The sequence below is a fragment of the Microchirus variegatus genome, assembly GCF_963457635.1.
Source record: "Microchirus variegatus genome assembly, chromosome: 12".
NCBI lineage: Eukaryota > Metazoa > Chordata > Actinopteri > Pleuronectiformes > Soleidae > Microchirus > Microchirus variegatus.
In genome coordinates, this window is record NC_139813.1 from 6,532,574 (window position 1) to 6,557,150 (window position 24,577).

Here is a 24,577-nt window from a genome sequence, read left to right on the forward strand (position 1 = left end):
TCATATCTCAATGTGAGCTTCTTTGGCTGGGGGCGTGTCCTTAATCGTGCCTGAAATGGTGCAGAATCTGCAGGGAACATGAGAGAACAGAACAGAGGCATCACTTACATAGTTCTACTTATCTGTACAGAGAACAATGAATGTATTCCTGCGTGGTTTACTAGATTTGCATAGGGGACATTTATTGTATCTGTCCAGGGAAGATTGTGGTAGTAATGGCCTTGTTCCTCAATCCAATTAAAGCCCGTATTCATTTCACACAGAAAGAGGTCGATGACTTCAAAACGGGTAACATTAAACAGACTGATCATTGTCAAGACATGCAATCGCAAATGTTCAAGATATGTGAGAGTCTATTGGCCGTAACTGACAAGATGGATTATCTAGAGGGTCAGTCCAGAAGACACACCTTGGTCATAGATGGAATCGAGGAGACACCAGAAGAAACATGGGCTGATTCGCAGGAAAAGGTCAACAGAGTCTTCATGGAGAAACTACAACTGCAGGGGGGATGATTGAGATGGAGCGGGCTCACTGTGCAGGGAAACCTGTGTCAGGGATTGATACCCAGTGAGACCCAGGCCGATTGTAGTTAAGTTTGTTAAGTACAAGGACAGATTAATGATTCTCCAGGGGGCCAAATACCTTAAAGGCTCCAAAATGTACATAAATGAGAACTCTATATATGCCGTCCGTCAGAAAAGAAAAGACCTAATCCCTAAATTGAAAGCTGCTCGAGACAGAGGGGACATCGATTTTCTTCGTCACGACAAGCTGATTATACATCCCCGCAGCAACACCCCAAGACACCAGGGAGATTGAATAATTATAATTATATGGACTGCATTGATTCACATGACCCTGATGTCAATTTCTCTAGCAGATAGAGTCTAATACATGTAACTACATGAAGATGAATTTCATATGATAACTGACAATTTAACCAGAAATTCCAAATGTCTTCTCTACAATTCACTTAAATATGCACAGCCTTCCTAAGAATAATGATCGATTTATGCATTTGTTGCTCTTCTGCAACTAATTGGTAAAATTTCTACTGCTCTGGACAAAAATAAGTTTGCTATTGGTATTTTCTTGAATGCTGTACTCGTTTAGTGATTACCTTTGTAGCAGAGAACAATATGTTTGTCATAATGGTTATGAATGTAAGAAAACAAAACTATACTATGGTGTGCCTCAAGGGTCAATTCTTGGGCCCCTTCTGTTTTTGATTTGTCATTAATGATTTTGCTGTAATGTCTGAGACTTCTCTGCCCATGTTATTTGCGGATGATACTAACTTTTCCATGTCTCACCCTGATTTTGAATGTCTAATCAGAAATGCCAATATCGCGCTGGAATACTCCTCAAGATGGTTTCAAATGAACAAGCTTTCCTTGAATGTAAACAAATCAAATTATATACTATACAACAAAAATAAAACTTTTCCTACGCATGGCTCAAAGCTACAAATTAATAACACTGAAATCAAACAAGTCTTGTGTGCAACATGTCTTGGTTTATTAGTTGGTGAAAGATTGTTCTAGGGGAAACCATATTGAGCATGTATCCAAAAAAAAATTTGAAGTCCTATGGCATTATCAGAATAGTCTCTTCCTTAGTTAATCAGTTCTGCCTTATGACATTATATCACAGTTTCAATTATCCATATTTGATATACTGTAACATTGTTTGGGGTGCTTCATATTCCTCATATTCTCAATTAACAAAAAGATTCTTGAAAATGATTTTAAATTCCACTAATCAAGCACCATCTGCACCTTTATTTAGCAAATTTAACTTTTATCAATTTTTTCTATTAATATGTTTCAAACATGTCTATTTATGTCTAAATTCATTCATTTCAAACAAGACATCCCGGGAACTTTTCATAAGTTTTTTTTTGTTATCATCGGATATTCACTCTTTTTCAGTGAGAGGTCTGAGGAATTTTCATTACCTCTGTCATACCTCCAGTCAAATCTTTTTTCAAATTCCATGGCCCCAAACTCTGGAACTCTTTAGATAGGTCTCTTAAGTTTATATCATCCTGCAAGATGTTTAGGACTAGTCTGGTGCGGTATCTTCTATCCAGGAAAAATAATAATTATGACTAGTATAACTGAAATGAATTTGTAATTTTATGGATATTTTTTACTCTCTGTTAAATTGTTTAGAGGCTTATTTGCCTCTCCTGCACAAATATTTGCCTTTGTATTATGAAATACAATTTTGTCAGTCAACTACACAGCTGTAAATAAACCAGTGATGAGGAAACATAAGGGCGGCAATCGAAAATACAATCCAACATATTTTACCTTGAGCTTCTAAAATGCCTGCGTCTCTTCAGGGCCTTAAAACAGGAGGATTTTGTGCAGGAGTTTTTCAAGTCCAGGACCTGGTAGATGATGGGGTTGTACATGGCTGAGGACTTGGCCAGCAAAGTGGGAATGACAGATATGGCAATGGGCACCGTGTCTGGCTCACCAAACGCTGACACCACTGACACCACTGCATAAGGGATCCAGGCTATCAAGAAACCCGTACAGATCAGCATTGCCGCCTGAGGGGATACAAAGCAATAATCGTGAAACAGATTCGGCCTGGAGTTTACACTTTTTGTAGTTGTACGTGTAGTGGTATAGTACTGACCCAGAGACTGTGCTCTGCAGGCTCCCTGTGCTGAGAACATAAAATCTACACGACACTTAGTAGTAGTATGTAAGTATAGTTATAGTTGCCACTATATCTTGCCATTCTCTGCAGCAGTCCATAGAAAAAGCTTTCCTGTACAAGCAGTAATGAACGACACACATGCCCTGATGAACTCTGTAAAGAGCAAATGCATTTGTTTTAACCTTTAAAGATATCCAATAATGAATAAAGGGGTTTTATACTTTTCTACATCTGATTCATTTACATCCAGTCATTACTCACACTCACTCCTTGTTTAGTGAGCCTGTTCCAGCTGACATAGGGTGTAAGGCGGAGTACACCCTGGACATTTAACCATGTAAAGCACTTAAGGGCAACAGGGTTGTTTTAAATGTGCTATATAAATACATTTGAACTTGATTTGGACATGTCTCACATTCACACCAATGGTCCATTTAGAGTGTCCAATTAACCTAATCTGCATATTTTTGGACAGTAAGCCAAAACTGGATTTGAACTGGTGACCATCTTGCTATGATGCAACAATGCAAGCCAATGCTCTGCCATCTGGCCCATCATTACTCCTATCCTTGATAAGCGTCAGATTTCTACGACATTTTATGACCCAATATAGCACTCAAATTATTACATCTCCAAATCAAATTTCATCCAAACACATATCATTTGTTCTTTCCTCCAGCCTCACACCCACCTTTGTGAGTTTCATCTCAAGGTTGTGACTGTTTTTGATGCGGGCGTCAAAGTTTGAGATCTCCTTTGCCGACGACTTGACTTTGAAGATGATCATGACATAGGAGAAGATAATAATGCCAGTCGGGAGGACAAGGCAAAAGAACAAAATGGACAGGACAAAGCTCTGTCCGGACACAGAGGCTTGTGCCAGCCACCAGTTCAGTGTGCAGGAAGTGCCAAAGGGCTCTGGGGCGTAGCTTCCCCAGCCGACGAGGGGCATGATGGCCCAGAAGCCTGCATACACCCAGACAAAGGCCAGGCTCAGGAAGGTGTGGTGACGTTTCCACCATGTGCCTGAAAGTGAAGGAAAAGAATGAGTGTTGACGGGCGCTTTGTACCATAATTGCATAACTTTTAAATATCATTTTTCAAATTCCTAGATAAGTCTTTGTCTTTCAACTTATCCCTTTAGAGCTCGCCACAGTGGATCATATGCCATCATCTTGCCATATCCTGTTCTGTTAGACCAACTGTCCTCATGTCCTCCACAGCATCCATGAACATTCTCTGTGGTCTCTTTTTCCTGCCCCACAGCTCCATCTTCAACATCCTATGTCTAATATAATCACTATCCCTCCTCTGCACATGACCAAACCATCTCCACGTTGACTCTCTTACTGTATCTCCAAATTTCATTCTCACCTTGACCTTCAATGCAGGGTCGATCATCTCGATCCTGATCCTCAAACTACCCACCTACCTAGCAAAAATTACTTGAAATTCAAAAATCCTTGACAAGAGAAGTTGCATATCGCATTACGGCATTAAAGTGAAGTAAATCAACACATGGACACATAAATTACAGCTATCAGAGATTCAGTCAGGCTGTGGGATTATGTGCAACCATTTCTTTTCAACTTCAAGGAAATTATTGAGAGATGACTTAGTGGTGTGTGCTTGCTTGTTTTCTTCTTTCTGGGTTTTGAGAGGAAAAGGAGGAACTACAGACATAATAAATATGACGTTTCTGACACCTTTTTCACTCTAGTATTAGTGGGTTTATCCCTTGCATGTGAATGCTAATTCAGGCAAAAAATACATATGATGAATATAATTGGAGCTGAAGCTCCTAAAAATCAACATGCATTTGAGCTAGGAGTGAATTTATTCCAAATAAAACCCCCAAAACATTTGAAAAACCCTTTTTAAGAGGATGCTAATGTACCGTATTGTATATGGCAGATTTTCAGGTAGCGATCCAGGCTGACCAAGGTCATCGTAGTGAGGCTCCCACAACCAAAGAAGAAGCCCGCCCAGCCGTAGAACTGGCAGCCCTCCCAGCCGAACAACCAGCGGTGGGAGAAACTGGATACTATGAAAAAGGGCTTTCCTGTCACTGCAGAGACGGAACAGGAGAAGGACAGAGAGGAAGAGAGACCGTAGAATTTGGTACAGGAAATAATAATAATAAATAATATAGTTACTAATTTAGATTAAATGAGTCACCAGATGAATTGGCTGAGCTCAGAAAACAATATGTCGGGCAATTCTGTTCATTGTATTCAGTTGACACTGAATCGATGCATGGTGGACGCTGCTTGTGACATCCCCATAAGAATCTGGACACCATGTTGCCGTTTTGCAAGAGGTAGTCCACAGACATCTGCAACCAGGCTACTATTGGACACCTGACCATCACACCAGCAGGGACTGTAATGACATATTCAAATACATGTACACTACTTTAAGATGGAGTTAGTCTCCCTTTGCCAGCTATGACAACTTTCCCCACTTCTTAGGTGATGTTCCTAAGGATTTTGAAGTGTTTATATGGGACTTTGTGTTCATTCATTCTGTAGAGCATTTATGAGGTCATGCACTGATGTTGGACGAGAAGGCCTGGCTCACAATCTCTGTTCCAGTTCATCCCAAAGATGCTTGATGGGGTTGAGGTCAGGGCTCTGTGCTGGCCAGTCAAGTTGTTTCAAACCATGTCTTTATGGTCCTTGCTTTGTGCACTGGGGCACAGTCAGAATAGAAAAGGACCTTCCTCAAACTGTTGGACACATAGAATTGTCCAAAATGAAGCGTTAAGATTGCCCTTCATTGGAGATATGGGCCCCAAAATAGCACAACACCTGATTGAAACACTATAATTCAATACTTAACAGATGTGGTCAAAAACATTTGTCAATCAAGTGAAAAGTAGGCTAATTTTCCAATAGACTTTCATCCCAAAGGACTTATTTTTACAACCACCCTTAATGGCTTTTCAATATATTATTATTTCCTGGTTGGCTTCAGGAGGAAAATATAAATAAAAATAGTGTATATGTACACAGCAGTGGTGGGATGTGATACATTTACTTAATTTTATGTATTTTACTTATTGTTTTTATTTTCAGGTACTCATTAACTTTTACTCGACTACATATATTCGAAAACACCTGTACATTATGCACTGTAACATTTGTATTCTATCTATCTATCTTTGTCTATCTATCATGATGTGAAAGGCTGTTGCATGGACACACACTGATGCTCTCTTTATGTCTTTAAACATAATCACCAGCAAAAAGAAAAAAAGAAATAGCTTATCAAAACCTTAAGGCTTAAGACACAGTCTTAACTCACAGTATTGAGAGAACACATCCCTTCCTTGAGAAAAAGGCAAATGCGCGAGGCAGAAAAATCCTGGTCAGTATCTTGTCGTGCTGACTACATAAGCTCCTTTCTTTTTTTTAACCAGTGCTTCAAATTCTAAATGCAGAATCGCTTTGACAACCCTTGTGACAGCTTGTGACATGAGTGATTAATTATTGAACAGCATACAGTGGACTTACAATGGGGAGAGACAGGAGTGCTGATTGTTTAATTAAATGTAAGTCTGTAGTAGCAATTCTTGTGGTAAAGCTACCTTTAAAGACAAGTGCAAATACTATGACAGCTATGTTATTATCAGATGATCTACTGCAGTATTACACTGTATTATCTGCTTGAATGGGGAGTACCAATGCAGCACAAGTTTCCTGTACAGAAAATCACAATAAGAATGCGGTTGCGAGTGCGTGTACTTGCATTTATTGCCTAGATCTTCTCTGCCATAAACACTGATCTTGTTAGGACACAGTAGTACTCATGGAGACCAAAAGCACCTCATTTCTGAAGAACAGGTTAGGTTTAGGGCTTATATTTTAATTATGTTTAGGGTTAGGGTTGGGGATAAGACCATGCAGATAATAGTCCATAAAAGAATAGCTGCACAAACGTGTGTGTGTGTGTTTTAGCTTCCCTGAGAGCAGGATGAGCCAGGAGCCATGTGGCACACCTAAGCTGCGTAAACATCAAAACCTCTGGAGGCAAGAATGCATGAAATGTGTACTTACACAAAACGAGATGGGGTCAGATGTAGCCAATCTCTTCTGATTGACCAGTAACTCTTTACAGTTTAAGTCATATTGCCATCTGTTGACTTGGCATGCTTTTGACAACTCAGACGAGTAGGTATTATGTGATTTGGCGCGACACAAATCAATTGAACTAAAGTGAATCCTACTTACACTACTTACTAACGCAAAGTAGTTTTTTTGATTGCTTGTTTTCAAATTGTACAGCTCTCTTAACCATCTTTATAACAGTGGAAGAATTAGCTGTTTTTCCTTCCCGGCTCCGCTAGTCTACATGCTGAAGTGTCCTTGGGCAAGACAATTAACCACTCATTGCTCCTGATGGCTGTGCACATACATGCGCTGTATGGAAGTCTGAGTGAATGAATGGGTGAATGGCAAACTGTAGTGTAAAGCAGCTTTGAGTGATCATCGAGACTAGAAAAACATTTACCATTTATAAAGCAAGGCCGACTTCAGTACTTTAGCCAGAAGGTTGACATTTGCTCCGCTTATGGCTTCCAACCTTGGCCCCAGCTGCTTCCCCTTTAGATGTAACGGGGTTAAAGCTGGTCAAATATATATTTTCATTTAGAAGAAATAAACATTGGATTTATCAACTCAATTGTGTGAAATCAGTAGGTACAGTGCAAAGGGAGACATTTTTCTTTCTACTGAGACAACCAATAAACAACAAAAACCATACTGTTCTGACTGAAGCAGTAAGAAAATGGGCACTGCACGGTTTGTTTACTGTAGTCAAGGGAAATACGCTAAGAAGTCATGTCACGTAAACCGCTTTGTATGCACCACAGCTAAGGGACCTACACAAAGCTTGTTTTTTTCCCCCCCGCAAATGTCAGTGCCTCCAAATAAATATTCTGATTACAATTAATCCTCATTAATATTCATGGAGTATTTTATTAAAATGACACCATCGTTTTTAAACATGCATTTTTCCAACTCTCGAGAAACAGTGCATTATATGGTGATCCATCCAGTGGACTGACAATTACTTTTCAACCAATTCAATCAGCCAGCTGAGTGATCTCATCAGTAATGAGTGCCGAGCGGTAAAAACTAATATCAGTAATGGAAAATATTCATGAGCCTAATGGATTTGAAATCTCCGGAATTGGTAGGTGTTTGTTTTGTATTTACTCTTATTCGATTTTTTTTTTTGGTGATAAAATGGGATACATAATGAAAAAAAAGACAAACTTCAGAGTCTGAAGAAAAGGAAGTAGACAATGGACTTCCCATTGTTTGGCCAAAAAGTGATTGTCTGCCAAAGTGGGCTAACATTTTTAAAGTACAACCCTCTTTATTGAGACCAAGTGTTTTTGAAGTGAAATGAACTCCTCGGTCACAAGATATACTAGCCAGAAATTGCAAGCAAATGGAAAAAAAGGCATGCATTTATTCATTGTTATCACTTTAAGCTGCTCTGTCTCTCAGGTTCACGCAGGATGCCCTTTTTGACGCAACCCTCCTATGTCTCCGGGCACACAGTATAAGTGAAGTGTCTTCTTTCCAAATTTGTCAAATCTGTTAACCTACTCATGCACTCATCATTTTAAGCACTGAAAGTTGCTGTTAGTGATGAGACAATATAGGATATTATCGCTCGTCATGATGAAAAAACACTTAAACCATCAAATTCCTGTCTAGCATCACCAACATGACTTATTAAATTCATTATTTTCCACTGTTAACAAACCTATCCTATCTGCAATATTTTAAGTGCAGACAGAAGTACGAATAGCACCTTTCATACAGAATTTTTGTCCATTATCATTTTCAAGATCAGGGAGATGATTTGATTTTGCGTCATGGTTAGCCTGGTGAAGGCTTAATCAGAGACGGGTCTAACAGAAATGTATTAGTGAGGATTATGACACTCTGAATGACACCTAGCATGATGCAAAGTGGGAAAAAAACATAAGGTCTAATAATGAATTGTCATCTCAACTCGTACCTTTAAGATTCCTTCAATAGCTTTGATTACAGACTATTCAGAGTCCATGCATTGTCCCCCCCACCAACATACATTGAGATGCAAGCAGGTACAGATCAACCTTTTCATTAATTTAATACATTTCTAAAATCCTTACTAATATTCTCTGCCTGTCGCCCCTTTCATTTTTATTGACCCAACAGTAATTTATCGTCTCTGTTGATATGACAGTGAAGTGCAGCATTCTCTCTCGCACTCCAAGGATTATAACTGCGTGTGTTGTTTTTAATTTAACCAAAGTCACTGGGAGGTAATGAGTTCTGTCAGCACTGAGAGGTCAGCGATGTTTTAAAAAGGTTTCACAAATGCTCCAGCTATATCAGATATGTATTTTTTTGTTAACACCACAAGACAACACACACACAGATAACACGTAATCTCACAGAAAAAACATAGAACCAACCAGAATTTAACGTTTATCATGTTTACTTCTATTATTTTGCAATTCACTATTTTTTCATCCATATTAACAATGTAAAGCAACTCCCACCATATATTGAGTTAGTAATATATATTACATACTATTATATATATTATTACTAATATTTATATTAGTAATAAAATGTAAAGAAAAGTGACTATATTTTGTGAACGTGATATGGATTTGTACTGATTATTTCAAATACATATAAAAAATGGGAAATAACCTTGAGGTAACACGTGTATTTCTTCAGAAATTACATTTCTTATATTTCATGTATTTCACATGAGGAAGACAAGAAGTTGGACTTGTAACTAGAGGGTTGCCTCGTTGCCAGTTCAAATCCTGAGATGGGTCAGGTTCTAGGGTGCCCTCAAGCAAGTCACCCAATCCCCCATTGCTCCCTCAGTGCAGATAAGCACTGCAAACTGCTCCTGCACCCAGCTTGTGTGTTTTCACTACTGGTTTGTAAAAAGGATAGGGTTAAATACATGAGTCAAATTCACAATCCCTAATTGGTGTGCGCAAAAAATAACTAATTCTTAAATGTCAAAAAAGTGTTAATTGATTGTGAATAATGAATTAATGTTATTAATTGGTGGTTTTATTATCTATTAGTAGTAGTAGTAGTATTGGATTATTGTTTACCTCTTTCCTTATGCATATGCACAAACTGGTTATCTTTCCCAATTTGCTTATGCTCAGATGATCTAACACTCCTTTACTGGGTGGCTCTTTAAATTGATTAGACTGTAGACGTTTTTTTGGGTCATGCCTTGGTAATAAAGTTAAAAATAATGCATCAGAGGACAGTGAGTCTTAAGGCCACATTATACTTCTCTGACTGCGTAATGCGTTATCCGACTGCGTAACCACGGAGACCCCTCGAGCCCTCATACTTCTGCATCGTGGTGACGGATACGCACTGCAATTTCCTGCCAAATCAGTAGGGGTCGCTACGCAAGGTTGTTGTGCTTTTGGCTACAGTGAGCAATGGCGTCCAAGAGAGAAAGGCTGTTGTTGTTGAAACAGTGGACTTTTCTCACTTTTCTGTGTCACTGAACGCAGTTTTAAGATAATTTGAGGCGAGAAATTGGCAATTTAGAGTCTAAACATGTGCTGTGTATGTCAAGATATAACGTATTTATAGTTTGGCAGCGATGTTGTCGGCGGTGATCAGCTCCGCCTCTGTGGACGCTCGGTGCGCACTGTGAGCCGGCACAGAGCAGCTTCGCTTGGCCTGTCCTGAGGACCAAATGCAGCTATTGCCGTCACCGTATATTATAATATATAATATAAAAACATTTCGTGCAGTCGGAGATGAGGCAGAGGCTATCAGACAGGCTCTGCGTAGGTTACGCAGAGCCCTTTGCAGGAGTATACATTTGGCTTTAGCCTTGTGAATGCATGTGATGACTCGAGGGGTTAGAAGGACCTTCTATGCTGACAGCATTTGTTGGTGGCCTGGGCAAACCTTCCATGAGGAGCTAGTCTTGGGTTTCAACCACCACTGGCCCCTGTGCAGTGGCAATGAAATATTCACTGTTGGGGTTAGGCTTAGGGTTAGAGTAACGTACAATATATTGAGCACAGTCATCCCTGGATCAATATTGCTGATGTGACACTTAACCCCATGTTGCTCCTGAAGACTGTGCCGGCAGTGTTTGAATGAGTATGAAAGATGTGAGATAGAAAATGTGCACAAACTGTAGTGTAAAGCATGCAGCTTTGATTGGTCATCAAGACTATACAGTATTGTATAGCGGTATAATTCCTGATTCTGAATCAAAAGCTCATTAGTCCATTAGTGGCTGAGGAAGAGAGACAACGGTCAGTTTTGCATCTCAAAGTGTCTTCATTTTAGAGATATCTCACTCCAGTTATACTGCACTGATCAATATGCGCTTTATCAGTTATGCATCGTCTCTCCTCCCATTATCCACCAACATTTAATCTTGAGTATTCATTTTTAATGGCTCCCTCCTGACAATCTGCAGGTTACAGATGCCTTTGGGAAAATCTGCAGCTGGTATATTTTCACCTCACACCAGAGTGTACAAGTACAAGTGTGTAGTATCAGCACTACATACACACATACTGCTATATCATCCATTGTCTACCACTTTATCTTCCACATATGGGTCACGGGGCTACTGGTGCCAATCCCAGCTGACATAGCAACCTTGCTGCTGTAACTGCTGTAGCTACTAATTCAGCCTTTACCTTGGTCGATTTCTCATTAGAGGAAATAAAACCATTCATCTTTTGTGTATTTTGTCAGTGTTCACATCACAGGACACGAGAAAAGAGACTTGTTCAATAACACGTATTGTGAGCCAAGTCAAGTGCTTGAGTAGCTCTGGGGGAAACACGTGGGCCAATTGTTCTTTATTGACTGAACCAATGATGACCGCCCATAGCAGTGCAAAAACAGGTCATCACCCAGTAAAGATGTGCAATGACACCAGAATCAATGCATAGTATGTTTCTTTTTCAGTTGACTCTCTCATATATAGCTCTCCTTCATTGTGTTTATTAAACACACTACAGGAGAGACACTTTAGTGTGGCAAATTATTTGATATAGATCATGACAGACCGTGTTGTAAGCCTAAACAAAACAAAATAACCCATTGTCTAATAAGGTTTACAACCAATTTAGCATTTAACCCACCAGAAAGTTGTCATTGAGAATAATCTAATTCAGAAAGGTTACATGGGCCTTAAAGCTCCAGTGGAGAACTTGTATTGTACCCATGGACTTTTGAGTAATTTCCAAGACCATGCAGCCTCATGGTATGTTGCTTCTCTTTCTCCTACTGCACTCTCTTCTGTCCTCTCTCTTTCTCTAGTTTGTGTTTCGACTTTACTTTGTTAAGTTAAGTTAAATTAAAGTATATATCTCTCCATTAACTAGTATGTCAAGACTGCCCCAAGGTAACTGCATGGAACAGCAGCAGCTCAGGTGGTTAATTAGACAGATCTGATTAGCCTTATGTTCCTGTTTTCCAGTATCTTTAGTAACTGTTGATTGATCGCTTTTGTCAGCCTTGTGTTACAGGTTGTAAAACGTTTTTTTTTATGGCCCGACTGATAGAGACCTCTGCACTGAAGGATAATCTTTACACAATTTTTAATCTAAAAGCTGACACACTTTAAAGAACAAGATTAAAGAACTATTGAATTGAATTGAATAGATCCATGGATTATAGCTACAGGGGAGTGACACACCAACTCATGTCACCTTGTCGGTGAGAGGGCCAAGTGACCAACTGTCGTCTACAAGTTCACAAAAATTATATTTAATGTAAGGTAAAAAACAACAACAACCAACAACTTGGTTTGAGAGGTGATGTGACCATTCACTCTGCCACCAAAATTGATAATAGGAGATAATCTGTAAGCCAAAGTGAACATATGGTGTCAAATTGGAAAGGTTTCCCTGATTGTGTTGCTGAGATAAAAGACAGATGATTACAATCAACATCTTAATCCAAGAGAACATGTTTGTCATATATGAAGAAATTCTGTCAAGATATTTGAATAATTATGTTTGCAAATTTAGGATGGATGGCAAAGCAAAAATGATGGAGACCAGTTTAATGTGACAATTTGGTCTATCTGTGATAAGTAGTAAAGTCATCTCCTGATGACATTCACCATAATAAATGAATGAACTTTAAATTAGAAAAAAAGTTCCAGTGGGGTAGCTGAAGGAAAAAACATGTTGTGTGACAGAATTCAGTGCTGACAGAAGACGGGATCAAAATCTGAATGTCAAAGCATTCTTGAGGCTGCAACCAAGCATGAGTCAAAGAAACCATTCAGTTTCCAAAAGTTAGTGTTGCAATATGAATAAAAAGAAAATAAAGGGTCTAGCCTTAGCCACAGTAGCCCTTTCGTCATTACAGAAACAAGAGGAAAATCTACTGACGGATGGTGCTCATTCTGATCAGGCATTTACCAACTACACAATCAGTTTCACCATTAAAAAGGGTACAGTACCTGAGATGCCAAAGTCAAAAATGGCAAGATTGACAGTCATTAGCTCCGGAGGCTTTAACTTGGTCTTGCGTTTGATGGCCATATAAAGGACGTAGCCATTGCCTACTGCAGACAATATTCCTGAAAGAGAGAGAAGGGAAATGAGAGTTTTAGAACATGTAATGTATGTGTCTTAGACATCAGTCACAGTTGATTTTACATAAATTGTTTCCACTGAGTGAAAGGGTCGTTATGGTGTGATTTATTTATTTTTTTTCCATTAGGAAAAGTACAAAAATAACCGCAACCATTCTATTTTTTGGTACTTTTCCCCTTGGGATACCAGAATAATGGTACAGGATGGTACGTGTGGAGGTACACACACAACAGTAAGCTGATTGGCCGACAGAAAAGTTTCACTCCCTTGCAACTGGTGTTACGTTTCTCATACAAATTGTGACGTCTTGTTGAGACAAACAGCCCAAACCGAGCAAAAAACAAAGACCTGCTGGATGTCCTCCATTGTTGTCCAATGTTGTTGTTTGTTGTTGGTGTACTGGTACATCCCGCTTCATAACTCGGCCATCGGGAACAGTGCACACCCTGCCCACCAAGTAAAGGTAATGTTCTCAGTCATAACGTGACTCAGGGCTTTACCGTTCTTGTCCCAAACTAAACCTAAAGGTAATCCCACTCCAAATGATGAGGGAGATTATGCTCTCCTGATTTACTCTCCAGCCAAGTTACATCCACATCAACAGACAGCAGGGTTTTCGTACAGCACTCCCGTCAATACATCTTGGGAATGTCCGCTCAACAATAACGTGGACAAACGTGGAATCTCGGACTTTCATGGATCTGCCGGTCTGTGTTTTACTGAAACAAAAGTCGGTGTACAGATGTCACAGTGTTGAACAAATCATGCAGCCCCCACTTGGAGTAATTTTTAAAAAACTACAAGCCGTTGTATTCCGCATGAGTTGTCGTTTATTCTGGTTGGTGTTTACATCCCACCGCAGGCCTGTGTTACTGAGGCTTTACAACAATTTGCTGACCAGATAACGAACATGGAGAGGAAAACCAGACTCCGTTCTCATTGTTATTGGGGATTTTAACAGAGCAAACCTCAGTCGTGAACTGCCAAGATATAGACAACATGTTAATTTGTCCATATCATTGCTACACTTTTAAAGGACGCACATCTGTCCCCTGTGCAGCCCTGGGGTTCTCTGATCACGGCATGGTTCATCTTGTCCCAAACTACAGGCAGAAATTCAAATCTGCTAAACCTGTAGTGAAGACTGTGAAGAGACGGACCACAAAGTCAACGCTGGAGTTACAGGCCTGCTTTGACTGCACAGATTGGAGTGTTTTAAGGCTGCTGCTACAGATCTGGACAAACTCACTGACACTGTGACATGCTACACCAGCTTTTGTGAGAACATGTGTGTTCCAACCAAAACCTTCTGCACATACAACAAAAATAAACCTTGGTTCACTGCCAAACACAGGATGAGGTCGGCAGGCCAAGTAGGAGGCCTACAGAAGTGGGGACAGAGTCCTGTACAGCTCGACCAGGAATACACTGACGAAGGAGATCAAAAGGAGAAGTGGCAAAGAGTGTTACACTAAAGCCCAATTTATACTTCTGCGTAAAGTGCTCTGCGTAGGCTACGTAGAGACTCTGCGTCGACGCAGAGACTGTCGAAGAGCCTCTGCGTCGTCTCCGGGTGCACAAAATATTTTTTGGAGAGACACTATAGTGTGGCAAAGTGTCCGTCACTCCGTCAAGGGACTACGGAGACGGCAAGAGCTGCGATTGGTCCTCAGGACATGCTGAGCGAAGCTGCACTGTGCCGGCTCTCAGTGCGCTCCGGGCGTCCTGACAGAGGCGGAGCTGATCCCCGCCGATAACGCCGCTGCCGAACTATAAATACGTCACATCTTAACACACACAGCACATGTTTAGACCCTAAATGGCCAATTTCTCGCCTCAAATTATCTTAAAACTGTGTTCCATCACACAGAAAAGTGAGAAACGGCCACTGTTTCAACAACAGTCTTTGCTCTCTTTCTTTCTCGGACGCCATTGCTCACTGTAGCCAGAAGCACAACAACCTTGCGCAGCGACCCCTACTGATCGGGCGGGAAATTGCAGCGAGTGTCCGTCACCACGACGCAGAAGTATAAATGCTCGAGGCGTCTCCGTGGTGACGCAGACGGGTAACGCATACGCAGTCGGAGAAGTATAATGTGGCCTTAAGAAGCTGAAAAACAGTTAACAAGCCAGCGTCAGTGTGGAGAGGTATACAGGAGACTACCAACTACAGGATACCATCCCACTACATCGCAGTGAACTGTGAACTGGCTAAAGACCTGAATGTCTTCTACTGCAGGTTTGAGAAGCTAACATTCACACCCATCACCCGCTCCAACATCAAACAACCACCCCCACACCACGGACATCACATGCCCCCTGTTGGACCCCCTGCAGTTTTCATATCGAGCAAACAGCACAGTGGATGATACAATCAACATGGGACTACATTATATCCTGCATCACCTCGACTCCCCAGGGACATATGCTAGGATCCTGTTTGTGGACTTCAGTTCGGCGTTCAACACCATCATCGCGGACATCCTGCACTCCAAACTCACCCAGCTCATCGTCCCAGCCTCCACCTGTCAGTGGATTACAAACTTCCTCACAGACAAGAGCCAGCAGGTAAGGCTGGGGAAATTCACATCCAGCACCCAGACAATCAGCACAGGTGCCCCCAGGGCTGTGTGCTTTCCCCACTGCTCTTCTCCCATTACACCAACGACTCGGATGACCCATCTGTCAAACTCCTGAAGTATACAGACGATTCAACGGTCATCGGCCTCATCCGAGACAGTGACAAGTCTGCATACAAACAGGAGGTGGAACAGCTGGTCCTCTGGTGTGGTTAGAACAACCTGGAGATGAACACGCTCAAAACTGTCGAGATGACAGTGGAATTCAGGAGGAGCCCCCCTGCTCTGCCCCCTCACCATTCTCAATAACTCTGTGTCTGCTGTGAAAACCTTCAGGTTTCTGGGATCTACCATGTCCCAGGATCTAAAGTGGGCACCCAACATTGACTCAATAACCAAAAAGGCCCAGCAGAGGTTGTACTTTATCAGTCACACAGTGTCAATAACCCCCCGACTCCAAAACCAACCACTATAATTACAATATTACACTTTATATTTATATTCCCGTTACCTGAACAATTCAAATCCTCACTGTAAATACACTCATTCAGTAGTATGCAAATGTTTGGGCACCCCTGTAAATTTTCATGATTTTCTTTTAGAAATCATTGGTTGTTTGGATAAGAAATGCCAGTTAAATATATCATATAAGAGACAAACGCAGTGATATTTGAGAAGTGAAATAAAGTTTATATGATTTACAGAGTGTGCAAGAATTATTTAAACAAAATTAGGCATGTGCATGTTTAGGCACCACAAAAGAAAAAAATTGTGCCTTCTCCTTTTGCAGAAATAACAGCCTCTAAACGCTTCCAATTAGAGTCTGGATTCTGGTGGAAGGCATTTTGGACCATTCTTCTTTAAAAAACATCTCCAGTTCAGTCAGGTTTGATGGTTTCTGAGCATGGACAGTCCACTTTAAATCACACCACAAATGTTCAATAATATTCAGGTCTGGGGACTGAGATGGTCATTCCAGAACGTTGTTTTTGTTCCTCTGTATGAATGACTTAGTAGATTTTGAGCAGTGTTTAGGGTCGTTGTCTGAAAGATCCAGCCCCGGCACAACTTCAACTTTGCCACTGATTCCTGGACATTGTTCTCCAGAATCTGCTGATATTGAGTGGATTCCATGCGACTCCAATTTTAACAAGATTCCCAGTCCCTGCACTGGCCACAGCATGATGGAACCACCACCAAATTTGACTTTAGGTAGCAAGTGTTTTTCTTGGAATGCTGTGTTCTTTTTCCACCATGCGTAACGCCCATTGTTTTGCCCAAATAACTCTATTTTAGTTTCATCAGTCCACAGCACCTTAATCCAAAATGAAGCTGGCTTGTCCAAATGTGCTTTAGCATACCTCAAGCGGGTGCAGAGAAAATACTTTTTCTGCATTACTCTTCCATACAGCATCTCCTTGTGTAAAGTGCGCTGAATAGTTGAACAATGCAGCAAGATGATGTTGTAGGTCTTTGGAGCTGGTCTGTGGGTTGACTGTGACTGTTCTCACCATCCTTCACCTCTGCTTATCTGAGATTTTTCTTGGTCTGACACTCCGGGCCTTAACTAGAACTGTGCCTGTGGTCTTCCAATTCCTCACAATGTTCCTCACAGTTGAAACTGAGAGCTTAAATCTCTGAGATAGCTTTCTGTATCCTTCCCCTTGTTTTCAGGTCATTTGAGAGTTGTTTTGAGGCTCCCATGTTGCTACTCTCCAGAGAAGATGCAAAGAGGAGAAACACTTACAATTGGCCTCCTTAAAAACCCTTTCTCATGATTGGATTCACCTGTGTATGGAGGTCAAGGGTCACTGAGGTTACTGAGGGAATTTTGAGTTCCCTTAATTAGTGCTAAAGGTATTGAAATCAATAAAATGACAAGGGTGCCTAAATTTATGCACCTGCCTAATTTTGTTTAAATAATTATTGCACACTTTCTGTAAATCATATAAACTTTATTTCACTTCTCAAATATCACTGTGTTTGTCTCCTATATGATATATTTAACTGAAATTTCTTATCCAAACAACCAATGATTTATAAAGGAAAATCATGAAAATTTACCAGAGTGCCCAAACTTTTGCATACGACATTGCATGCATTTATAATCGACCGTCCTCTGCACAATTTCCATATTCATTTTTATATCACTCTTTTTTTTTAACTTATTGTTCTTTGTGGTCCTTGTTCTTTTGAGTTGAATGTTTGTCATGTTATGTTATGTTTAAAGTAGTGTGTGCACAATCCAGAGTATGTGTTCTTATACTTGGCCAATAAAGCTGATTCTAGTTCTGATTGTGTTCGAAATCACAGTGCTCAGGTAAAGGTCAGTCCGCTGTCCACAGCAGAAAACAAATGCTCCAGCTATGACCACCACATGTTACTGCCATTGTTGCAGAAAATAAAGCCATGAAACTGAACATCATGGACTTGCAAACATGGCAAACCAGAATAAACTCCTGAAGATACAGTAAGATCAGCTATTCAAATCAATTTTAATTATTACCTTCCACCCCAAACACACTGTAAGACTAAAACAAATGTGATCAATCATCGCAAAATCTGAAGAAAATTAACATTTCCATACGTATTTCACAATTCACTGTTGTGGAGCAGTGTGAATGCACATGTTTTCTTTGACTCTTTCTTGTTGCCAAGCTGAGACAGGGGTGGAACTGTTGTCTGATTACACTTGGTCATGGCAACAGCAATTTTCGCAACCTCTGAAGCCACTAACTTGGTGCCAAAAGCTTTGCGATCAGAACTCTGAAAAACATCTGAAAATGATTGTGGAGTTAAAAAGAAATTTAAAAGGCAGGAGCGTAGGCAACATATAAATGTGTTATTCTGTGAATAAATTAGATATGTCAGCAATTAGGTTAAATGTAGGGCCCTGAATATCCCTGTAATGCCCCTTGTCTGTCCTTCTGTAACCTCGCAACCTTCCAACTTATCATGATGACGTGCATTTTAAATTGGCAAAAACAAACATCACCCGAGCAGGGCTTAGTGCTACTCAAGTATTCATTTAGTGAGAAAATTGTTCTTTAGATGTGCTCCAGAGATCTTAGTAACAATAGCTTTTCATTCAAAAACCTTGCAATTTGTAACCATGGAAATCTTCCCCATCACAACACATCTATCAGTGTATCCTTTATTCAACACCAATGAAGTGTCATTGCTGAGACAATAGATGCAGGAGCAGCACATGTTGCAATTGGGTCTTAGTACAAACTAACTTAAGGCAAATGCAGTAAATGTGCTCCTTTTAGTTGTGTGTGTTTAACACAACGTCTAAGTACATGCCTTTGTCCAACATACTTTCTGCCATTTGATGCACTGTAACACATTTTCCTCATTAAAACCAAAAGACGTCATTTGTATCTACACTGCAACCCAGGTCCTTAAAAAATGATGTTACTTTACTTTTCTGATGTGTTGCAGTTGTACGTTTGTACATAATCTATTTATATTATATTTATATATTTATTTTCTGTATAAATCTGAACTTTTCTCTACGGAGCTCCTCCTGCAGTTTGAGACAACATATTTTTACAACAAAACTCCCTTTTAACGGGAAGACATTTCTGACAGCACCAGACTCAAAGATGTGCATCTATCTGTAAACAGTTCAATAGTTAATATCTGTTCATCTTAAGAGACATTTTTAATAATGACTTACCATCAATAAAAATTATCTCTAATGTTAAGACCATGCCTGAGACCAAGACAAGTCCATTAAATACTGTATATGCCCTCTCTCGTTCTCAGTTTTCTTTGTTCGGTCGATGGAACTTCCATGAAGGCAACATGACAAGTGAAGGCTTCAGGCTTGAACATTGTCATCAGTTGGTCAGTCAGTCAGAAACCACTGGCAGCAACATATCCCTGCCATCAAGTCGTCACGAAACAAGGGAGTGTCCTGACATTTCTAGTACACAAGACACCACAGGCTATAATGAGGGAAAACGGGGACAGTGTTGAGGATGGAAGTGTGACTGCATGGTTAGCATGCCCTCTACTTCATCATCATTCTGCATTTGCATGCTTAACGAACCTCGACAGCCACCATCTAATGAACTGACACTTTCCAACAACTCGGGTGATTCTGATGGCCTGTTATTTATTAAAAAAAAAAAAAAAAGCTCAGTTAATTGTGCTCCACTGAGACCAGTATGTAGCTGCGTGGCTAAACTATGACATTGTCAATTTACTTTGATGTGTAATGTCTTTCAGTGGACTCACACACAAGTGTGACACGGTTTTCCCCATCACTGACGTGTACATTTGTGGATGAATGTGTAAGTGTAACACTATATGATGTTTAACCATGTGGGTGTTTTCTTGTTGTTGTTTTTTAATGAAAGAGAATTTTGCATTTAGTATTCAAAGCCACTTTAAACCAACATGCAAAAAGAACACAACAAATGAAGACCAAAAAGAGGCAGAAAAATAACATCATCGACAACAAATGCTGTGTTTCCATCGTAGTACGGTTTGAAATGGTAAAGCCCTGGGTCAGGCTTGCATTTCAGCTGAGAACAGTACCTTTACTTAGTAAGCTTAGTAAGTGAGATAGGTAGCTTGATTTTGTTCCAGTGCCACGACCAACGAACAATGACACAACAGACAACATTTGTGTCTGTAACTAATATTGATAAAATAAAACCATAAAAAATGTTTCACACCTGTTTTCAGCTCAGCTGTAGGACTAAATTATTCTGATGGATACTGTGATTGTGATTTATTTTGTGATATTTTTTTAAAGGTGCTTTATGTAAAGTATAAAGTTTCATGTGCAGTACAATTCATACCACATACAGCCCTGCAGAACAATGATTGAGTGGATATTTTTCAGCAGTTTATTCAGCTTAATGAGGCTAATATTCTAATTAGCATTTTTTAAGATGTGCAAGGAATCACATAATTGCAAAAGGAATATTAATGAGTGTAATAAATCACATTTAACACTGGTAATAAGTTATTTGCCCTCAAACATAAAAGCTACATATCAAAAAGTGGTGGACTTTTCTGCATATCAGTTTTCTGGTTTAAAGGTTGACATAACTTTACACACCTGTCAAATACCCTTTTTTCATCAAGGTGGTTCCAGGGCCGTATCCATCTTTGTACCTCATCTGGAACAGGGGCCCATTGCACCACCTTTCACTAAGTGCCTACTAACCTTAGTAACATCCATCCATCCATCCATCCATTATCTACCGCTTTATCCTCCACAGAAGGGTCGCGAGGGCTGCTCTGCCTATCTCAGCTGACATAGGGCAATTGGTGGGGTACACCCTGGACAATACCTTAGTAACAGCATAAGTTAAATAAAATTCAATTGGGTTGCTCCATTTTTACTCGCAATTACAGAGAGCAGTGGTTTCCAAAGTCTGGATTGGGACCCAAAGATGGGTCACAGTAGATTTTTGCAGAATTTTTCCAAACTTTTAAGATTTATGTGTATATGTTTGAAGTACCGTGCATGAAATTAATTTTGGGAATGACTGTATCATTTCACAATGATACCATGAGTTATACATTTGTCAGTAAATTAGCTGCAACATTATGAACATTATAAGGCTGAAATAATAATAATCACCATGTGAAGGAGGTAGTGATACCATGTTAAGCAGGTATGTGCCTTCTAGAATGGTGTGGATAAACATTCATTAAAATAAATGGTTCAGAATGGTTGCTTAACTGTCTATGAACTGTCTTTACTTGACATAATAAATAGCAAACTCTGGATGGTGTGGTGTGTTACAACTAAATCTAGTTGGAAAACAATAACCATATTCATATACTATCCTGATTGATTAATCAGTTGTTTTTTATTAACCACTTAAGCCCTATTCCATACTTTCATCAAAAGATGCCAAACAAAATTGCAGATCTACAAGCTTACAACTCACATGTTGCAATGTGATGTGTTTTGAGCATGTAGATTTGCGATTTTCACAGTTTTTGATGATTGACAATCTGCGCACAGATTGTAGTGGAATTTTTGTCCCAATCCACGCCTGGCAGTGGGTGCTTGTGTTTTTTTCAGCTGCAGTGAAGGTTATATGTTGTTCTGCAGCCGTTGTCTTCTTACCCTGGATTTCCACTGGACGCGGAACGGCCGCGGAACGGCAGCGGCGCAGTCGCCGTTGCAAATCGCTTCCATTCTAATCAATGAGAGCATTTCCACCAGACGCGATGCGGCGCGTCTCAGCAGCATCCCAGAAGCGGCTCGCCGCGCCGCATTGCTATCGATAGGTAGCAGTTCTATTTTTGCCGTTGCCGCTGCTGAACCTCGTAAATTACAACAGAGCAGTTTGCACCAAACAGGAAAAGTGACAAATTTCTGCCCCCTTTCTAAATAAAACACAATACGCAGGTCATATAGCCTGTCACAACTTCACATCAACATTACGTCGTGACCGGTGCTACCAGGTAAACAGTCGATTAATCAGATCTCGGAGAGTCATAATGTACGACGAGAGACTGATTGTTGAAGTGGAGAAACATAAAATCATTTATGACACCAGATCAACAGTTTTTCCACGTCGGAAAATGAAAAGAAGCTGTTGTTGTTGTTTCCTTTATACACACAGTCTATCGCTGGATCTCGCGAACTCGCGTCCGTTCGAGATTATCGCGCGATCTTCCGTGAATACCGCTGGCTCCCAAGGCTCCGCGCGGTGGGGATTGACACCGGGCAGAGGACGAAGCAGAACCGTGCCGCTGATGTTCTGCCGCCGTTCCGCGGCCAGTGGAAATCCAGGGTCAGTCTTTCTTTGATTTACTTAATTATCACTCATTCAGGGCCAGCATACAGACACAAGCAACCTATGGTCAGTTTAGACTGTCCAATTAATGTAATCTGCATGCTTTTGGACTATGGGAGGAAAAATCCCACATGCACATGGGGAGAACATGCAAACTCAACACAGAAAGGCTCTTGGTAGAACCAGGATCCGGGTGTCAGCCGGTTCGAGGCTTGGATGACTTTTCTTGGAGACCACTTCTTCTGTTGTCTAAATGGTTTTTTTCTGCTTGGTGAGCAAGGCTTAATAGTATTATTAGTATCATTAAGTAGTCTAGTCTATTCAATAAATGTTATGCCCCATGTAACATTCCTTCACAATGCATATTTCCAATAACACCTCCATTATAAACCTACATTAATGTCGCACTGGCACTGATTCATATGTTAGAGAAGGAAACATAGATAAGGAAAACAGATATTCCTGTCAGAAACTTTGGAAGAGCAATATTATTGGCTGAATTAGCTGATGACATAGCCAACACATAAGCTAAGCTAACACATATTAGCATAAAGGCTTTTCTTTTCATGTTCATTGAGGATGAGGATACAGTATTTAATCGAAGTCCTGCTTAGTTTTTAGTGAAATAAACAACATAATTCATGATAATAACTTATGTTTAAACATTGCCTTTCCACTAGTATTGCCTAGCCAGTGTTATACACCATGAGTCCCAATCAGTAAGCTTGCATGAGGAACAATATCAAGGAGTGGCTAAGTGGCTGAGCAGCATAAATCAAATGGAATTCTGATAGGCAGTTCTCTGATGACAACCCCATCCATATACCGGTAGTTTGGCTATATGTGTGTGAAATGTGAGCCATGGCCTGTTTTAGGTCAACAACACTGTTAAAATCCACTTTATTATTCTGCAGTTCCAATGTGTGATTAGTCTGTATGTTGCAGCTGGATCGTTTTTCATTTAGTTGCTTAAATACTTAATTACAGCATTAAAGATAGGCCATGTATTTGTTTAAGTATTAATTATGAGTAAAATACACATTATTTCGCTGTTTTAATGTCAATTTCTGTCGGGTTTTTACATAATGCACCAATTGTTACTTTTTGCTAAAAAACAAATCGCAACACCCACATTACGTAGTAACAACCGCAATATGTAAAAAATGTATTACATATTACGTTCAAGAAGTTTATTACAACATGTGGCAGTTGCTGTTGTAATACATGTTGCAATGCCGTGCAAATGTATTACATTATTACATAATGGGGTGTTATTAAATAATGTGTTGTCGGCAAAAAGGTGGCCTGCTCGGATTTAGTCACAGCAGCTTTTAAAGATTTACATCCAAAGAAAACAAAAGGGAAGCAGGAGCTCAGCCAACTGTGGTAACAAAACTGTATGTATGTATGTATTACACATCACCGACTCCTCTTATCATCACAATCGCTGAACACCCACATCAAGTTTTATTGCAGCAGCGCTTTCAGTGAAACAATGACACTATTTATTTATGAGAGGGATGTTTTCCACAATAACAGACTGACCTATGATGCAGATGTAAAACCCCGCAACGATATCCGCCTCCCTGGAGAGTTTGGAGGCAAAGGGATCACCACGGAGCAAATGATGGGAGGCGTATGAGGGCCACGTCTCATTCTCCATCACTGCCATCAGTGGGGATTGTCCTGTGAAGTGGAGGAAAGGTGCAGAATCAATCAACCTCTTTCCTCAAATTGAAAACAGGAAATTGCAAGTTGATATACACACACGCATTTATACAGTGATATACAGTGAATGGAACACAAACCCAGACATGCATGATAGATAGAAAAATTCATGAGCCAATAACCACATCGCCGCATGCTCTATAATTCCGAAAGTCCACGTCAGCAATCACAAACGGATGTCA

General features: G+C 40.2%; 1 protein-coding gene across 1 annotated transcript; it reads right to left on the reverse strand.

Annotated features, from left to right (window-relative positions):
• Positions 1 to 24,339, reverse strand: opn5 (opsin 5; the record flags this gene model as incomplete). The annotated part of the gene is made up of 6 exons (XM_083898964.1): positions 1 to 67; positions 2,319 to 2,563; positions 3,368 to 3,702; positions 4,574 to 4,744; positions 13,177 to 13,296; positions 24,213 to 24,339. 6 exons carry the CDS (start codon positions 24,337 to 24,339, stop codon positions 1 to 3), a joined length of 1,065 nt encoding a protein of 354 aa, XP_083755090.1.
• Positions 24,340 to 24,577: the final 238 nt, after the last annotated feature.